This window comes from Notolepis coatsorum (assembly GCF_963971535.1).
Source record: "Notolepis coatsorum genome assembly, chromosome: 8".
Lineage (NCBI taxonomy): Eukaryota > Metazoa > Chordata > Actinopteri > Aulopiformes > Paralepididae > Notolepis > Notolepis coatsorum.
This window is the reverse complement of record NC_140172.1, coordinates 28599908-28618669: the sequence shown is the minus strand read 5'-3', so window position 1 is coordinate 28618669 and position 18762 is coordinate 28599908. Positions and strand designations below refer to the sequence as shown.

The following is an 18762-nucleotide window of genomic DNA, read 5'->3' as shown; positions in this document are numbered from 1 at the left end:
TGCAAGACAAGATAAGTATGAAATAAAATAACATAGTAAAATTAGAAGTAAAAAAAAATGAGGTCACAGTGTTCAGTTTAGACATATGTACAATGTTCGATGCAGATGCAGAATAGACGTAGTTACCATACAATATACAATACTGTGCAGTGTACTAATATACAATACTATATAGTGCAAGGCAGAAATGGAGAAATGGGACGAGGTGCAATTTAGGTACAATTCACAGTAGGTGTACGAGTTGTAGTGCAAATCCTTTATCAATAAATATAAAGTGTAAGTGTGTTTGTGTTTGTGTGATCTAAAGTGTGGAGAGTGGGTGCTGCAGTGTGTTGTTTGTTTGAGTGAGTGTGGGTGTGTGTGCTGTGTGCATTTGATGGTTGTTGCATAGTGATTGCACTGCAGAATAATAATACGTGTGTAACAAAACCATTCATTGTGAGTATATATACGTGGTTGGCCTATAGGTGGGGAGTTTGACTGGGGCGGTACACCTGTCAAACGGTAACGCAGGTGTCCTAAGGCGAGCTCCAGGAGGACATACACCTCCCGTAGAGCAGAAGGGCAAGTAACAGGTGAACGTGATTTTAAAAACGCTGTATTAAGGTTAGGGTTAAGGTTATGGTTAGGGTTAAAAATAAACAGCACAAACTGTCTACTTCCGGGTTTTACAGGAAACAAGACAAGGTACAAGCCCCGCCCACGCACAGTCAAACCAGTCAAACCGAGTACAAGCCCCGAAGCCCCGCCCAGACGTTGGGCTTGCGGCTCTGCAGATACCCTACTCGATTTGTTTCTCAAATCAGTAAAAAGGACTTGAATACTTCCGGTCCTCAAGGGGGCGGGGCACCTAGCCGGTAAGGGGGCGGGGCACCGAGACGGTGACGATATAAAGGTAACGCAGAGTCCTGCACCCGGCGGCACTGACAGAGGACGCTGGAGGAACACTGGAGAACACATCTGAACTTGTGTTGCCAGTAGTATAATAAGAGATCCCAACGCGTCCAACATGTTCTCCCGCGCTGTCAAATCTACGGTTTGCACTGGCCGGAGACTGTCTACCTCATCACAGGTAATATTGTTATTATCAAGTTTTAATAAGGGCCTAGCAAGTAGTGTGTGTCATAGTGTGTCTAGTGTGTGTCAGATATATATGTTATGATGAATTGAAAATGGGGGACCCTGATGGAAACAAGACAAACGTCTTTCTCAGGTCTGCATCCCCGGGCCCTTAACAATTGTGTGTATTGAGCCGTACTGTATTGTACCCATTCTGCAATCTGTTAAATAAAGTTTTCATTCATTCATTCATTCAAGGTTGCAGCTCTCGGCTAGCAAACGCCAGCTAGCTAGCATTAGCTACTGTCTTAACGATTGACAAACTACCCCATTCGCTTTGCGTACTGTGGTTTAGTTAATCTAGTTAATCCATTATCTGTCACTGCCTGCTTCAGAATCAGATTACAATTCTATTAGCCAACTAACATTAACCCACTATCTACCTGAAGACAAATTAAGTAAAGCAGTTTGCCTTGTCGTGAGAACTTGAGTCATATAACCTATCGAACGCCAACTTTGGCATTATCTGGGTTGGGAGTGACAGCTCAGAGAGGACATGCTGTGTTCAATATAATGAAGCTAGCTGCTAATGTGATCCCTGCTGTAACTGTAAGGTCATCTTGAACATCATTGGAAATCCAGTTAACTTTCAGTGAAAGACATTTATGTTAACCTATACCATTTGAATCAACACATAGCCTAGTACTAATAACAATATGTTTCACTATACCTTTTGTGCTATGGATTCAATTCCACCTCTATGATGATGACAAGGGGTCACAATTTCTTCCTTTTCCAGAAATAATATTTGGGGAATCATTTTGTAGCTTTGGAAGAACTATAGTGAACAACTGATGCAATGGCCTTTTTAAAATAAAAGTATTCCAGTAGGTAAGAAATGTGTTGAAACAGTAATATTATGAGGTGATTTGCAAGGTTGACAGTGGTCAGGAGGTAGAGCAGGCATCTGGTAATCTGGAGGTTCCCGGTTCGATTCCCACTCCTCCCGGGCAGCGTGTCGAAGTGTCCTTGAGCAAGACACTTAACCCCTAACTGCTCCCGATGAGCAGGTTGGCACTTTGCATGGTTGCTTCCGCCATCTGTGTGTGAGTGAATGGGTAAAATGTGAGGAACAAATTGTAAAGTGCTTTGGATAAAAGCTGCTATATAAATGCAGACTATTTTACCATTTATTAGCAGGACGGGCATGAACGAATTCCAGAGTGGGTCAAACTGGCCAAGGTGTCCTGCTTGATCCCCTCTTAAGTGTGTCTGCAGACGGTGGCATGGCAGTCCCAGATTTTTTACAATATTTTAATGCCTTCACATTAAGACCATTGAAGAAGATATGGTTTGACCCCGAGGCTTTGGTATCTTGGAGAAAATTAGAAGAAAACATAGTAGCCCCACAGAGATTGAAAGACATAGCATACACTAAACTTTCAATCAAGCATTGTGAGCGAGAATTTGGCCCAATAATAACCCATGCAATCAGGACATGGCGGGAAACTCAAAGGAAATTTCCTAACAATCAAGTATGGCATAATCACACTCCCATATTCAATAACAATGCTCTCTTAATGGGAAAACGACCTATAAGATTCCCTGTATGGGAAGAAAGAGGCATACACTCATTAGGGGATATTTTTAATAACAAGGGCCTCTGTAGTTATGTCGAAATATGCATAAAGTTTAACCTCACCGAGTCCACATGGCTTTTTTACATACAGTTAAAACTTTGTATGAGATCCCACGGTGTTCCATTACACATACCAATTGAACACCACAGATACCACAAATTTTTCTATGACAGAAATACATTGGGAGGTTTTGTATCAGGTTTTTATTCACAATTACTAACGTCCTCGTACGAAACCCTTCAACTAGACAATGTCTGGAGGAGGGATATACCAGACCTGGAAAATGACTTTGATTGGCAAGGAGCCTGGGCAAATGTCCGACTTACATCAAGGAACCCGGATCATCAACAAATCAATCTGAACTATATTCACAGGACATACTTGACTCCTATAAGGCTGTGCAAAATGGGGCTTATACAAAACTCCAAATGCTCCCAATGTACAAATGGGGACGAAGGAACATTTATGCACATGTATTGGGACTGCCCACCAGTTAAGACATTCTGGAAAGATGTGTCCCAACAATTATCAATACTCGTATTTTGGAATATACCTGTACACCCCGCTGTATTGCTATTGAATGATGTTTTTGAGTTTGCAGTGAACCCACAACTAAAAAGATTGGTTTTATCGGGTATCACAGTAGCTAAAAAACTGATTGCATCACGTTGGTTTCAACCGGAAAAAATGTGCCGGAAAGTGTGGTTTCTTACATATCTTGATGTGATATATCAAGAAATATCAACAGCAAGAATTCTAGGGCTCAATGAATCCAAAATGTTAATGTGGTTAGAAGTGGTGGAGAGAATAAAAGCTAGCCTATAATGGTGATGTCTGGTTAGGAGTGAGGGATAATGGAGGTACTATCCAAGAGGGGGTCCGGGAGGGGGGGATTTGAGCTGGAGCATATGTGTGTAGGGTTTTAGAAAATAGGTATTCGGGGTATATTATATACTAACATTTATATAATTGTAACTTCGCTGGATATACACGGTATACGGTTAAAATGTTATTATTGACTATTTTTGTTTTATCCTGTTTCTGTACTTGCATATATTTTAACCACCTTTACTGAAAGTTTCATTATACATTGTGTGTTGAGTACTGACTTTTAATAAGTTTTGTTTTGCAATAATAAAAAAAATTATAAAAAAAAAAAAGTGTCTGCAGAAAGAGGGCTCTCTCTCTCTCTCTGTTTCAGTACACAGTGGAGCCAGAGCTGTGGCTGGCCCTGTCCATGGTGCTGAACTGGACAGCGAAGTCTTAACTTCTCTTGTTCATTCACTTATACAAAGATAGACTTATACAATAAAGACAGAGGGTCTCCATTTATTTAACTAAACACAACAGTCTTCTTTTTTTATGGAAAAAAAATACATGCCTTTTTATGATGACATTCTTTATATCAATTTGTTATTAAGCTCAATAGGACATTGACATCTTCCAGGACAATTGGACCGCCACCATTTTCTTCGGAATGGAAACTCTCTGCCACACAGGACTGTCCTCGATAAAAGTAACCCTTGGTCGACTAATAGTCGAGGACTATAATGCGAAGGCAGTCACCTCATACTCATCTTGTTGTTGCAAGAGATGTGCTTATCAATCAAAGTGAAAATGTTAAATATAAAATAATTTACTCTTGCATATTGATAGTGCTTTTAACCGGTATCAAATCTGAAGTGTCCAATGTTGATGCCCAACCTTACTCTACAACACAAGATTTCATTGTAATCCCCCCCCCCCCCCCCCCCCCTCCAGAACAATGCTAAGGTGGCAGTGCTGGGTGCATCTGGTGGCATCGGCCAGCCACTGTCTCTGTTGTTGAAAAACAGTCCGCTGGTCAGTCAACTCAACCTGTTCGACATCGCCCACACCCCCGGAGTGGCTGCCGACCTCAGCCACATCGAGACCAGAGCCCATGTCACCGGTAAGACGGCACAGATTAGGAGTAGGATGATTAAACATTCAGTTCCCGTTGCACTGATCCGTCTCTCCCTCCCCAGTCCCTCCCTCCAGTTGACTTGACACCTTGTCTTGCCAGTGTGAAGTTTTATTGCTCTGCTCTTCCATTCATGCCATGGTTACACTGGGGAAAAACAGCAACGTTGTATTTTCGAATGATTACGTTTGCATGTCCAAGTTAAAAGGAAACGCCGTTTTGGCAGGAAAATGTGTTTTCCTATGGGCAACGGCAACGCTGAAGGGGTGTTTTCGTTTTGGAAACTCGTCGACAACAGTGCCATGTAATTTGCGCAAGCCGGATACGGAGTCGTTTTTGCACAACGCACATGCGCAGTAGTAAACACCGACGCCAAATTCTTCCCTGGTTTGACCTATACAGGATGCCTATTGCTTAATGACAAGCATAGAGTGCTGTTTTTGCTTCCGCGTTTTCCCTGATTGGCTGCTTTGACCATGTGACCGCGGCAACGCGGGAGAGCGGCAGTGCGGAAATAGGCTGTCTCTAAGACAAACTCTAACCTTAACCAGCGGGGCATGGCGCAGCCAATCAGGGAAAACGCGGAAGCAAAAGCAGCACTCTATGCTTGTCATTAAGCAATAGGCATACAGGATATCAGCTGCGTCCTCCTCAGATTGCCTGTAGCTGCGGCTAAACTAAGATCATGTGTTAAGTTATTGTTATAAGGAACCCAGTCCAAAGTACAACAGTCTGCATCCCCTTAACAATTGTTTGTATTGAGCCGTATTGTATTGTACCCATTCTGCAATCTGTTAAATAACGTTTTCATCCATTCATTACTAGGTTAATGTACGATAGCCACAATGCTATACTGTTATAATGGCATATCCCTAGCACGTAAGCTAACAAAACCAGTGATCTTTTTGTGAGACTAAACTCCGCTTTTGGTGGTCAATTGTGTTGATGTTAGTTTTGTTTCATCAACAGATCATCAACAAATGAGGCAGAACACACAGTGAATGTATCCGTTTTTGTTTATTGCACTTTGTTTTCTTGCTGAAAAATAAATGCTATGTTGCTAAATGGCTCATGAGAGGTATTTAAAGATGGTGGCTTTCTGAGATTTTGAGCAGGATGTGGAGTGACTCGTTCAACCTTTCTGATTGGTTGAAAATGGCCTTCATTCTTTGAACTACATCGCCACCTACTGCTTTGTCATTGTACTACATGTATATACATCACTCTGTGGTCAGGAGACAAAACAACGTCTAACTTACCTGCCATTACGTAGCGTTCTGAAAAACGAAACTGAAACGAATAGTTTTGGCCCTAATGTAACCGCAGCCTCAAATAGGACACCAATCGGGTCGGGGGGGAAATGGATCGATTGTTAATTCCACTAGGATCATTTGTAATTTAGAATCCTATCCATTCTATCTGAAACTTTTTTTATTTAGTTTTTGTCTGAAAAATGGGGAATGAAATATAACTATTTCCTGTTCATTGGCTTTCCTATCAAGCCCATGTCAGTTCCGTCACCAAATCCGCCTTCTATCGCCTCAGAAACATCTCCAGACTCCGACCATCACTTTCCGACTCCACAGCTGAAACCCTCATCCATGCTTCCGTCACCTCCCGCCTGGACTACTGCAACAGGGTCCTGTCCGGGGGTTCCAAGCAAAACCCTGGACAGGCTCCAGTATGTTCAAAACTCCGCTGCCAGGGTTCTCACCCGCACCAAACCCTGGCATCACATCACCCTCATCCACCTCCACTGGCTCCCCATCAAATCCTGCATCACCTACAAAACCCTCCTGCTCACTTACAAATCCCTCCACGCTCTGGCACCTCAGTACCTCACTGACCTCCTCCACCCCTACACTCCGTCACAGTCCGTCCATCCCCGAACCAGACTGCGGACCTTCGGGGACAGAGCTTTCAGCGCGGCAGCTCCCACCCTCTGGAACTCCCTCCCTGCAGAACTCCACAACGCCCCAACTCTGGACTCATTCAAAAAAATTCCTCAAAACCCACCTCTTCAACTTGGCCTTTAACCCCTAATTTACCACTTTGTATGTTGCGTCTGTCCACTGTTTGTTACTTTTGTTTGTTTTCCCCCTTGTAAAGCGACCTTGGGTCTTTTGAAAGGCGCTATATAAAACTAAGTTGTTGTTATTATTATTATTATGATGTCTTTCCCAGGCTATATGGGTCCTGACCAGTTGGACGCTGCACTGCAAGGCTGTGAGGTTGTGGTCATCCCCGCGGGGGTCCCCAGGAAGCCAGGTGAGTCGATGCAAGGTCACTGTAACAAGCAGTGGATCAGTGTAACTATAATGGTCTTATGTAATGATTTGGAAAGACATTGATCATTGTGGTACTTGAGTATAGCCAGGGGCCTCGGATATTACATTTCATTGGACAAGAGGAGGCTTGTACTTCTAATACAAAATCCATACTCTTATTACTAAGTAAGCTCATTACTTTCGTGCCATGTTGGTCTTTAGGCATGACCCGTGATGATCTGTTCAACACCAACGCCACCATTGTGGCCACCTTGGCCGATGCCTGCGCTCGCAATTGCCCTGAGGCCATAATCTGCATTATCGCCAACCCGGTAAGTACAGGGCAACACTTCTGCTGCCTCTGGTTCATTACTAGAGTTCTTGGTCTGAAATACGTTTTGATCTGGTATTTATCTTTCACCATATATTGAATTCAAGGACAGTTTTAACAGTGAACAATGCAACATATGTTTAGCTTTTGTGGTCATGCATTCTCTTTTCCCAATGTTGATTTGCAGGCCTACTTCTACTTCTGCTTGGCAAATACGTTTTAGAAATTGTTGCAGTTTTGCGTTGTAGGAGTTGGTGATTGCTATATGGTCAGCATAACGGATTTTAAATTTATTTGTCCACATATGGAGTAAGCTGAATCTATTTCTTCCTTGTTTCCCGGCAACATATGTAACCGGGTTGAAACCTTGCAGTAGTAGCCACTTGGTGTAAATTCACTCCTAAGTTAAATACCCCTCCTTTGCTACCTGAATTGGATCCTTTTCACTTCAGGTGGCGGAATGGTTAAGACTGTGGTATTTAATGTTTGTGGTGCAGGTGAGGTGAAGTCGGACCAATATCCGATAGGTAATTACGTCATATCGGAACTTGATACCGATCAGTGGATCGGATCAGTCCCATCTCTATCTTGTGGCTGGTCGGAGGAGGAGTGGCCAGTGTGAAGTGCCTGCCAGTAGCTACTGACCACCTGTATGTAGTTTAATTTCCAAAAGTGAGCTTTGATCCGAATATTTTTGGCCATAGGCTTTGAGATTGTACTGATTTCTATAGTAAATGTGTTCCTTTTACAATTGTTAGGTGAACTCCACCATCCCCATCACCTCGGAGGTCTTGAAGAAGTATGGAGTCTACAACCCCAACAAAGTGTTTGGTGTCACAACACTGGACATCGTCAGAGCAAACGCTTTCGTGGCAGAGCTCAAGGTGAGCCGGTTATGACCCAAGGGACACTCTTTCAGGTATACAGTCTCACATGAGAGGACGGAATTCTGAGGGGAAATCTCCCAAAATATCACACCCGAAAGTGACGACGAGCGCTTCTTTCGAGTCTCTAGAAATTTCCACTGGTGCTCTTTTGTGACTGGGGCCAGAATCTCTAATAAAGAGAATGGAAATCGAAGGTATTTATGTAGATCAAGTCAATAAAAAAGGCCATTTCTGTTTGGAAAAGAATAGCTGGCGATCCAGGTGTGAAGCCTTCGCCAGGGCGTTGACAAAAGGTGCCTCGGACTCTGCCCTGTCGGAAATAGGTGAAGCCTTGATAAGGTCAAAGGTAGTGTTGGCCAGCTCGGCTGCCTCTTTTGAAATGTACAACGGATATTATTACATAATGCTTGGTGCTAGTCTATGCAGCATGTAGTAGTTTTGCAATAGGCTTATCATGGTACCGTTAGGAATGTCCCACTCTGCTTACTGGTGTACTAAGCAGGGCGTACAATCAATATTTCTGGAAGTCTCGGAAGTCTGAACCTTCCCATATAGTTGTATTCATCCCAAACTGAAGAGGAACTGTCCCAAATCCCAAATAATGTGGTTGTATATATGAATTCAGCATTTTTTTTTATCTTCTGTCCCAGGTCCGTTCTTGAATCAGCAGGGGTTGCTGGGTTTTGAGAATTTATAGTTCCATGCAATGCTTTTGCTATCTCTACACACAATTACATTTTAGCAGAGGTGCACTAGACTGGTGATTCCTCCAATGGCACTTTCATGTTTGCGCAAAATTTCAACATTCATTTGAAGCCTATATGTCACTAGATCTGAATGCTAGTCACCAGTAAAACAAATTTTATTTATCAAAATAAAACTCAAGTTAATTTGTCTACTAAAGTAGATGCTTACTAAGGCTGTAATAGATATTTACTAAGGCTGTAATAGATGCCTAGTACGGCTGTATTAGATGCCTAGTAAGGCTGTAATGGATGCTTAGTAAGGCTGTAGTAGATGCCTAGTATTTATTTATCTTTGAATCAAGAATCAAGAGGTTTATTTGTCACATACATACCAGGGCATACAGTGAAATGCGGGTGGTCATGCCCGCATTGATTGTGCAAAATACAATAATAAAAATAGAAAAAAATAAAATAGGTAAGACACAAGATATGCATGGTAAAAAAAAAGAGACATGCTAAGTTCCTGAGAAACTGGTTCCTATATACACCACTATACAATTTTAACTCTTAATGTATCTAAACTATACAGTATCTCCTTCCTTTAAAGTGACTTTCTATTTTTTTTTTTTTTACATTTTGTTTAAAGTGATTGTTTTAGCGGTTGCCGCATGAGTGTTGTGTGCTCATGTGTACTTGTGAGTGGAGAGTTCAGTTTTTTTTTGTTTTTTTTATATATATATATATATATATATATATATATATATATTATCCCCCCCCCCTTTTTTTCCGATTTTTCTCCCATCCCACTGTTTTTAGTTGTTATGCCAATTCCCAACCCCCTTCCTGGTTGTTGCGCACTCCCCCCTACTGTTGGTCCGGGAGGCCGGAGACTGTCACATGTTTTCCTCCGACGCATGTGCAGCCAGCCGGCAGCCAGCCTGGCAGCGCAGATTCTCACTGGGAGAGTGTAACGTGTGGGAGGCCGCACTACCTCCCACCAGATCCTACCCTCGCTGTGCAGGCGCCCCGACCGAACTGTAGGGGTTGCTGTCCACAACGCCCAGGACCCACCCATCAGCTTTCCCACCCCTAACACTGCCAATTGTGTTAGTATGAACGACCAGCCAAGCTGATAGCAACGCCGAGAGCTGGATTCGAACCCAGCGTCTCCAGCGTTGATGGCGAGCGCCTTGCCCACTACACCACCTAGTCGCAGAGTTCAGTGTTCTGATGGCCTGGGGGAAGAAGCTGAGCCGGAGTGTCTCTGTTCTTGCAGCGTGTGACCGTAGGCGCTTGAACAGGCTGGTGTTGGGGGTCTTTCATTATTCTGCAGGCTCTGGATTTGCACCTCCTGTTATATAAGTCCTGCAGGGGTGGTAGTGCAATACCCGTAGTACGCTCTGCTGAGCGCACCACTCTCTGGAGTGCTGTGCTGTTTCCAAACCAGGCAGTGATGTTTCCAGTAAAGATGCTCTCTACAGCCCCGGAATAGAAGGAGTGGAGTATCTTCCCAGATACTCTGAACTTCCTTAGCCGTCTCAGGTGATAGAGGCGCTGTTTCGCCTTTTTCACCACAGAATCTATGCGTGTTGACCATGTCAGGTCCTCTGTGATGTGGACTCCCAGGTACATGAAACTGCTCACCCTGTCCACGATAGCCCCGTTTATCCTACTCCTGAGTGGATGTTCAGGAGTAGGCTGTTATCCCGGCACCAGCATGCCAGTTTATCAACCTCCTCCCGATAGGCCTTCTCGTCATTGTTAGAGATCAGCCCCACCACCACGTGTCGTCCGAGTTGGAGCTGAACCTGGCCACACAGTCATGTGTGTACAGCGAATACAGCAGGGGGCTCAGAACGCAGCCCTGGGGGGACCCGATACTCAGGGTGATTTTTCTGGAGGTATGACGACCCCCACCCTGACCGCCTGGGGCCTGTCACATGTACATGTTGGATGTGCTGTTCAACCTGCTAGCTAGCCCTAAATCCAGCATCAGGTAATCATTTGGGTTCTGCTTATTATTTCATTACTACATGTTTTGACTACAAATGTAACAATGGCATGAAATGTGCTCTGGCAGTACCACCAACCAGGCTGTACATTTCCAAAGGCAGCATGGCGTCAAAGAAAAAGCACCAGGGCAGGAAACTTAAAGGTGCATTTTGCAACATAAAACTTACCAACGTGTTCTGTGTTTCGAGAGCTTGACCACATTTTGGCATCAGGTCTGCTCTCCTCTGGGTGACGTCATCTGGTGGGAGTTTCTCAGGGGAAACGGAACACTGGTATGTTTTATGTCCGGCGATCACATGTCCTCCTCGCAACAGAGCTGTAGGATTTAGGATACAAATGTACTTTGTCACCCACTGGAAAACCGTTGCTATGTGTTGTTACATGTGTTGTATATCAAAAAAGATATGTATTACTGGCTCATGTAAAAGTCACAGTGGAACAGTAATGCTTTTCCTGTGTTTTACCTACTCTCACCACTGCACAGAAATTAGGCCTTTTCTTTCGAATGTGGTTACTAATGGTTACAGGCAGCCATGTTGGAAGATGGACAACTACACAAACATTCCATACAAGGCCTCTATTATAGTTGGGGGTTATTGACGCCTATACCAGGCATGCAAGGGAAAGAGGACTGACTGTGGGCTGTTCTACTTCAGGGCCTGGACCCAGCGCGAGTCAACGTACCGGTCATTGGAGGTCACGCTGGAAAGACTATCATTCCCCTCATTTCACAGGTAACAACCAGCCTCACATCTATCGCACTACATGATTACCTCATTACACATAGTATTTGAGTAGAAATGTACAGTGTTGGTCTCTATGGTTCAAATAAATGGCATTCATGGTCATTGGAATTTGGTGATATGGGGGGGGATGAATAATGATAATATAACATTTTATATATGCATGTTCTATCATGATGATCGGAAGGAATCTTTCAATGGAGCCATATCATGATACTGTATATACTCGGTATGGAAAATCCGAGTGATGGTCTTCGTAGTAGTGGGACATGCAACACCATTTTTATTATTTTTTACATTCTCAGACTTCAGAAATCGCTTCGTTTTAAATTTGACTTCATATTTGCTGTTATTATTATTTAGACAACAAAATGATGTATCAGGTTTATGATGTATAAAAAGATATATTGATACTGTAGTGTATATTCAGTGCTATATTGATGTCCATGTTTGACCCATCAGTATTCACTCACATCTCCTCCTTACTCTTACAGTGCCATGTTTGAGCCATAGGTATTCACTCACGTCTCCTCCTTACTCTTACAGTGCCATGTTTGAGCCATAGGTATTCACTCACGTCTCCTAACTCTTACAGTGCCATGTTTGAGCCATAGGTATTCACTCGCGTCTCCTAACTCTTACAGTGCCATGTTTGAGCCATAGTTATTCACTCACGTCTCCTAACTCTTACAGTGCCATGTTTGAGCCATAGGTATTTACTCACGTCTCCTCCTTACTCTTACAGTGCCATGTTTGAGCCATAGGTATTCACTCACGTCTCCTAACTCTTACAGTGCCATGTTTGAGCCATAGGTATTCACTCACGTCTCCTAACTCTTACAGTGCCATGTTTGAGCCATAGGTATTCACTCACGTCTCCTCCTTACTCTTACAGTGCCATGTTTGAGCCATAGGTATTCACTCACGTCTCCTCCTTACTCTTACAGTGCCATGTTTGAGCCATAGGTATTCACTCACGTCTCCTCCTTACTCTTACAGTGCCATGTTTGAGCCATAGGTATTCACTCACGTCTCCTCCTTACTCTTACAGTGCCATGTTTGAGCCATAGGTATTCACTCACGTCTCCTCCTAACTCTTACAGTGCCATGTTTGAGCCATAGGTATTCACTCACGTCTCCTCCTTACTCTTACAGTGCCATGTTTGAGTCATAGGTATTCACTCACGTCTCCTAACTCTTACAGTGCCATGTTTGAGCCATAGGTATTCACTCACGTCTCATAACTCTTACAGTGCCATGTTTGAGCCATAGGTATTCACTCACGTCTACTAACTCTTACAGTGCCATGTTTGAGTCATAGGTATTCACTCACGTCTCCTAACTCTTACAGTGCCATGTTTGAGCCATAGGTATTCACTCACGTCTACTAACTCTTACAGTGCCATGTTTGAGTCATAGGTATTCACTCACGTCTCCTAACTCTTACAGTGCCATGTTTGAGCCATAGGTATTTACTCACGTCTCCTAACTCTTGCAGTGCCATGTTTGAGCCATAGGTATTCACTCACGTCTCCTCCTTACTCTTACAGTGCCATGTTTGAGCCATAGGTATTCACTCACGTCTCCTCCTTACTCTTACAGTGCCATGTTTGAGTCATAGGTATTCACTCACGTCTCCTAACTCTTACAGTGCCATGTTTGAGCCATAGGTATTCACTCACGTCTACTAACTCTTACAGTGCCATGTTTGAGTCATAGGTATTCACTCACGTCTCCTAACTCTTACAGTGCCATGTTTGAGCCATAGGTATTTACTCACGTCTCCTAACTCTTGCAGTGCCATGTTTGAGCCATAGGTATTCACTCACGTCTCCTAACTCTTACAGTGCCATGTTTGAGCCATAGGTATTCACTCACGTCTCCTAACTCTTACAGTGCACACCCAAAGTGGAGTTCCCAGCCGACCAGCTGGCAGCGCTGACCGGCAGGATTCAGGAGGCGGGCACTGAGGTGGTGAAGGCAAAGGCTGGAGCAGGTAAGACTCCGGCCCACTTGATGAATGAATGAATGATGCTGTCTTCAAATGGAACCTGTGAGTTTGTGGTCTCGACCTGGGAAGTAGACGTACACGATATGCTTCTTAGCGTTCCAAGTGGTTGGTAGTCGTGAGGACCCGGTTGCTAGGCAACCGGGCACTGCGTCTTGGAAGACACTGAGGCTAATTATTTGGCTAATTAAATGCAAAGTCATAATGACAGAGGAATAAGATGAGACCGTTGGGAATAGGAACATTTTACAAGGACATATTGTATTTGTTAATCCTAAATACAATAATTCCACGACAACTTTTTTTTTTTTTTTTAAACATCAGCACCAGATCACACGTTGTGAACTCGGGAGCCTTCAGTTATTTTGAAACCTCTTTGGTAACTTGTAGAAGATGACAGAAAGGCAGCCTTTGGTCGAGAATAATGGTTCAGTCGTTGTTAAATGATGTTCTCAAATCGATGAGTAATTGTGTTTTTAATATTTGATTTCAATATCAATCAAAATAATCATGATTATGATTTTTGCCACAATCGAGCAGCCCTACGATGTTGTGAATACCACAACAGTGGGTTGTTCATATGGACTCTGTAAACATAACCCCATTTGAAGGCGGCATGAGTGAATGGCTACATTCAATCGTGCTTTTTAAGTACTAGTAGGCCTGCTGCACAAAGCACTTTACAACACATTTATATCAATGCTTCACAGTGCATTTTTATTTTAAACCCTACTCAAGTATAATGTGTGTGTCTGTACCAGTACACCTGTTTACATTTTAATCCTAATGTGTGTGATGTATTATGGATATATATATGGATTAAAATAAAGTGATTTAAAACATGTGTGTACTAATGTTACCCATGCAGGCTCTGCCACCCTCTCCATGGCTTACGCTGGAGCCAGGTTCACCTTCTCTGTCCTGGACGCCATGAACGGAAAGGAGGGTGTGGTGGAGTGCGCCTTCGTCAGGTCGGAAGAGACTGAGTGCAAATACTTCTCCACGCCGCTCCTCCTTGGGGTAAGTCGTGCTCGTCAAAGTTGTTTTTTTATCCCAGTAATTGAACCCTCACACTGAAGACCCGCAATTCCGCTTTGACATTTTTTGGACGACTGCATGTACTGGCAGTTGTAAAGTTGGTCCGTATCACTTGGGGAGTGTGAATGCACTACACCTGAAACAACTATTCAATTCAAAGTTCAAACCTTTATTTATTCTCGAAAGGACAATTGAGGTCACCCTCATTTCAATGCATATATTTTATAGGTAGGTAGGTATAAAAGACAAAAGTAGTGCAATGTAAACGTGCAGGCATAAGAATAGGCATAATCTATATTTATACCGTCTTTAATCATGGATGTAAGCAACACACCAATTTACAAACTTGAGATGGTTAGGTTAAAACATTGTTCATCTAAACTTGTTTGCATCCATTGCTTCCCCTCCCCCAAAAAATAGATTTAATTAATATAATTTAGAAAAGATTTTGCAGCTCAAATAAATGTTTACATGTTGCGTGCATGTATCTCCTACCTACTTCCCATTTCCCCACGTGGAATGCACCCGTTTGAATAAATGATATGCTGGTGCTCTAGTGCGACATCTAGTGGATGAATGTTATCTATAGCACATTTTAAGTTGTTTGTGTCACATATTTGTGTCAACATTATGTAATGTTCTTCAATCTTGTTCCAGAAAAATGGCATCGAGAAGAACCTGGGGCTGGGCAAGCTGACGGCGTTTGAGGAGAAGCTAGTGGCGGACGCCATTGGGGAGCTGAAGGGCTCCATCAAGAAGGGAGAGGACTTTGTGGCGAACAGGAAGTGAGCAGGGCATTGACCTCAGTATCTGTGGTTATTTATTTTTGTCCCGTCAATTTGAGTGACAACCAGAGCACTTTCCAGACCCCTCTCACAGCCATAGTCCTGCCTGATAACGCAATAAATGTATGTCAGTTGTGAGCAAAATGTTAATATCATGAATAAACAGTTGACCTCACACTGTTACGTGTTTGATCCATGTACATTTTGAAAGCTGGACTTGACAGACGCTCAGAACATGTACAGATGCCTATTTTATGACTCATTAATTCTGCAACTATTGTATTTTATCGTACAAGGGTTTTCCAACGTTGCTCCCTCTTGTGCACAATAGGGCTGGTCGATAACCCAAAGATGAACCGATGCAAACCATATGAATCTCTTACCAGCCTAATTTTAACCCGTATCTGCTTACTGTAGGTAAATGCATTCCTCAGCTGCATAGGCTGTTTAATGTTGTGCCAACTGCACAACCAATCATGTGTCAACAATCATCAATGTTGATGGATAAACATTACAAACATGTTGTTGGAGGGATGACACAAAGGTGAATGTGGTACAGTATTTGTGTGCAGCTGTTTAGCTATTATGATTTGATTTGTTGTTACCGAGGTATGTGCGATATGCACAATGTCAAGATGGATGCCACTTCTACAAGGACCATTTCGCTGCTGTCGGGACAAAACCTCATAACTCCAAAAACCCAACTTTTCAGCAGATGAAAAAAACTAACACAGATTTGAGCGTGAATAGTTAGGAGGTTTAGACAGATGATTGGTTTAATGCTTTCCCATTGTTTAAACTTTGTAAAACCCACACACATATGGAGGATGATCTATGGAGTTGATTTATATAATAATAAAAAAAATTCAAAAAATGGAGTTATGAGGTTTTGTCCCGACAGCAGCGATTTGCATGTTCTTGGTATCTTGATTCTAGGGAGATCTATGGATCTGACATTACCAGTGTCAGAAATATTGTGTCACTATGCTTGAGTAAATTGTAATGAACCAAAGGAGAAATATAAATCTTCATCCTCACCTATTTTCCCATTTTTTGACAGTGAATAACACCATGCTAACAATGTTCAGACCTGAAAGCCAATGAGCCCATTCAGCAACTTCTTGACAACTGTACCAAAAAGCTAAGCAATTGAACAAAGGACATAGCTTCCAGAAGTGTTCTAATAAGGGTAGCACCAAGCGGACACCTGGGATACCCAAAGTACCCCAAAATGTGCCAAATGGGTTCCAATTAGGGCTGGGCGATATGGCCTAAATATGATATCACGATATTTTCTGACCTTTCGGCGATACACGATACACATCACGATGTTTTTCTTTTTTACCCCAAACAAATCATTATGAGGCTTATCAAGACAGTATTTGAGTTTGCAAGCTAACATTAAAGACAAAATAAAATACCCATGCATTTAGCATTTTTATATTATATATTAGATTTAGATTATTAGATTATATATTGCATATATTTAGCAATGAGATATTATATGATTTAGATATGAAATATGATGAATTGAAAATGGGGGACCCTGATGTAAACAAGACTAAAGTCTTTCTCTGGTCTCCATCCCCTTAACAATTGTATGTATTGAGCTGTACTGTACCCATTCTGCAATATGTTAATAAAGTTTTAAATCAATCAATCAATAGCATTTTAGCATTTTTATGAAACTACTGTATATATGTATGTCTCTAAATGTTTTGATGAATTGAAAATGGAGGACCCTTATGTAAAAAAGCCGAAAGTCTTTTTCTGGTCTTCATCCTCCTGTACTGTATTGTACCCATTCTGCAACCCTTTAACAAAGTCTTCACTCATTCATTCTGACGGAAACATAATAATTTTGATTGACAGTCGAGTCTGCCAATTACGTCACAGCGCTTGCACCCGCCCTGCTGTTCTTAGCACCAATCGGCAAGCGTTATTAGTTTTTGACTTCCTGAATGTCCTGTGTGCTGAACAACGTCAACAAAGCTACTAACGTTAGCTCCCCGCGGCCGTCGAGTAGGAGACCAGTGCTCCACAGGATGACTAAATGAGGCATAATGATTTTACTACAACGAATGTTATAATAAAAGCCTTTCCATACATCTGTCTGATTGAAAACTTTATTAACAGACCGCGGAATGGGCATATCTCAGCACGGGCTGAGATATGAACGAGTAACGTGTGGACAGATTGACGCGACACAATCCTCTTGGGCAAAACATCACGATATCCACGATACGTTGAAAAAGTGTATCGTTAATGAACTGTACCCGATATTTATATAATATCGTCATATCGCCCAGCCCTAGTTCCAATGGAATTTGGCTGGAAAAAATGAATTTGAATATGACATGTACCCTGTGCCATCATCCCATTCTACCATTGTGCACAGTATAAATGCAATAAAAAAAGAACAAAGTTGCATTGGTTTGTCTCCAAATGGAGTCGTTTTATTATACATCTGTAAAAATGAAAAAGTAAAAGCCATCTCTACATTTCAAGATGAAAAATGTGTAAACATTGTAAAAAAAAAAGCTACATAAATGCAAGCAAAGTCTAAGAAATGCAAAAAGATTCTACATAAATGCAAAAAAACAAAATGTAAATAATGCACACAAAAAAATGCATTAAAAAAACTAAATCCAAACTAACGATAGTAACTATTATACAGGTAGGGTGGGGAGCTGCCACAGCAGCCCTCATGGCTGGGATACCGTTTACATTCTCCTGTGGTACTCCAGGAAACAGTTCCTGGACCGGGTTAAGCATAGTGCAACGTTGCATTTGGTGCAGCAGACTATCTCCTTACGCTTTCCCTTCCCCTTCTCCTCCCGCCGCACAGAGCACACACTTCCTGCAGCCGTCCGGGACATTTGGCCCAAAGTATATAGGCATACAGCCGAGGGAGGAGGGGTGGGGGGTAGCGGCAGTAGCCAGAGCCCTGGCCTCGCCAACCAACTCCTTCCCTAGAACCTGCCTGAACCGCTTGTGAGTCAGGAGGGTCTGCCCGGCTGCACTTTGGCCAAGTGCTTGTGCAGGATGAAGGCGTTGACAACGGCAATGTCCAAGAGATGGTAAAAGATCGTCTGATACCATCGCATGGGCTTGTCCCGTGCGAAATAGTCCTGGATCGGGGACTCTGACGTGTCCACCCTTCCCTTGTACTGGTTGTAGTCCTCGATGGCGTCCGGAATAGGGACATCGACGCACTGGTCATCGCCTGACACTCTGTGGTGGCTGATGTAGGCTGTACGGCTGAAGATGCAGTAAGATGACGAGTGTAAGGCAGGGAGGTTGCTTCATCACGACAACATGGTGATCGGATTCGGCCGTGGCAAAGGAGAGAGCACTCATGTT

At 42.8% G+C, this 18762-nt stretch overlaps 1 protein-coding gene across 1 annotated transcript; it reads left to right on the top strand.

Annotated features, from left to right (window-relative positions):
* Nucleotides 1–919: 919 nt before the first annotated feature.
* On the top strand, nt 920–17059 carry LOC311232868 (malate dehydrogenase, mitochondrial-like). The gene is made up of 9 exons (XM_084319699.1): nt 920–1072; nt 4461–4629; nt 6826–6909; nt 7131–7240; nt 7998–8123; nt 11482–11559; nt 13465–13564; nt 14445–14596; nt 15272–17059. Exons 1-9 carry the CDS (start codon nt 1010–1012, stop codon nt 15401–15403), a joined length of 1014 nt encoding a protein of 337 aa, XP_084175825.1. The 5' UTR covers nt 920–1009; the 3' UTR covers nt 15404–17059.
* The last annotated feature ends 1703 nt before the right edge of the window (nt 17060–18762 follow it).

Coding starts and splice junctions, on each gene's coding strand:
- LOC311232868 (XM_084319699.1), top strand. CDS start 1,010: ATGTTCTCCCGCGCTGTCAAATCTACGGTTTGCACTGGCCGGAGACTG. Junction 4,630..6,825: donor GACCAGAGCCCATGTCACCG/GTAAGACGGCAC, acceptor TGTCTTTCCCAG/GCTATATGGGTCCTGACCAG. Junction 13,565..14,444: donor GAAGGCAAAGGCTGGAGCAG/GTAAGACTCCGG, acceptor TTACCCATGCAG/GCTCTGCCACCCTCTCCATG.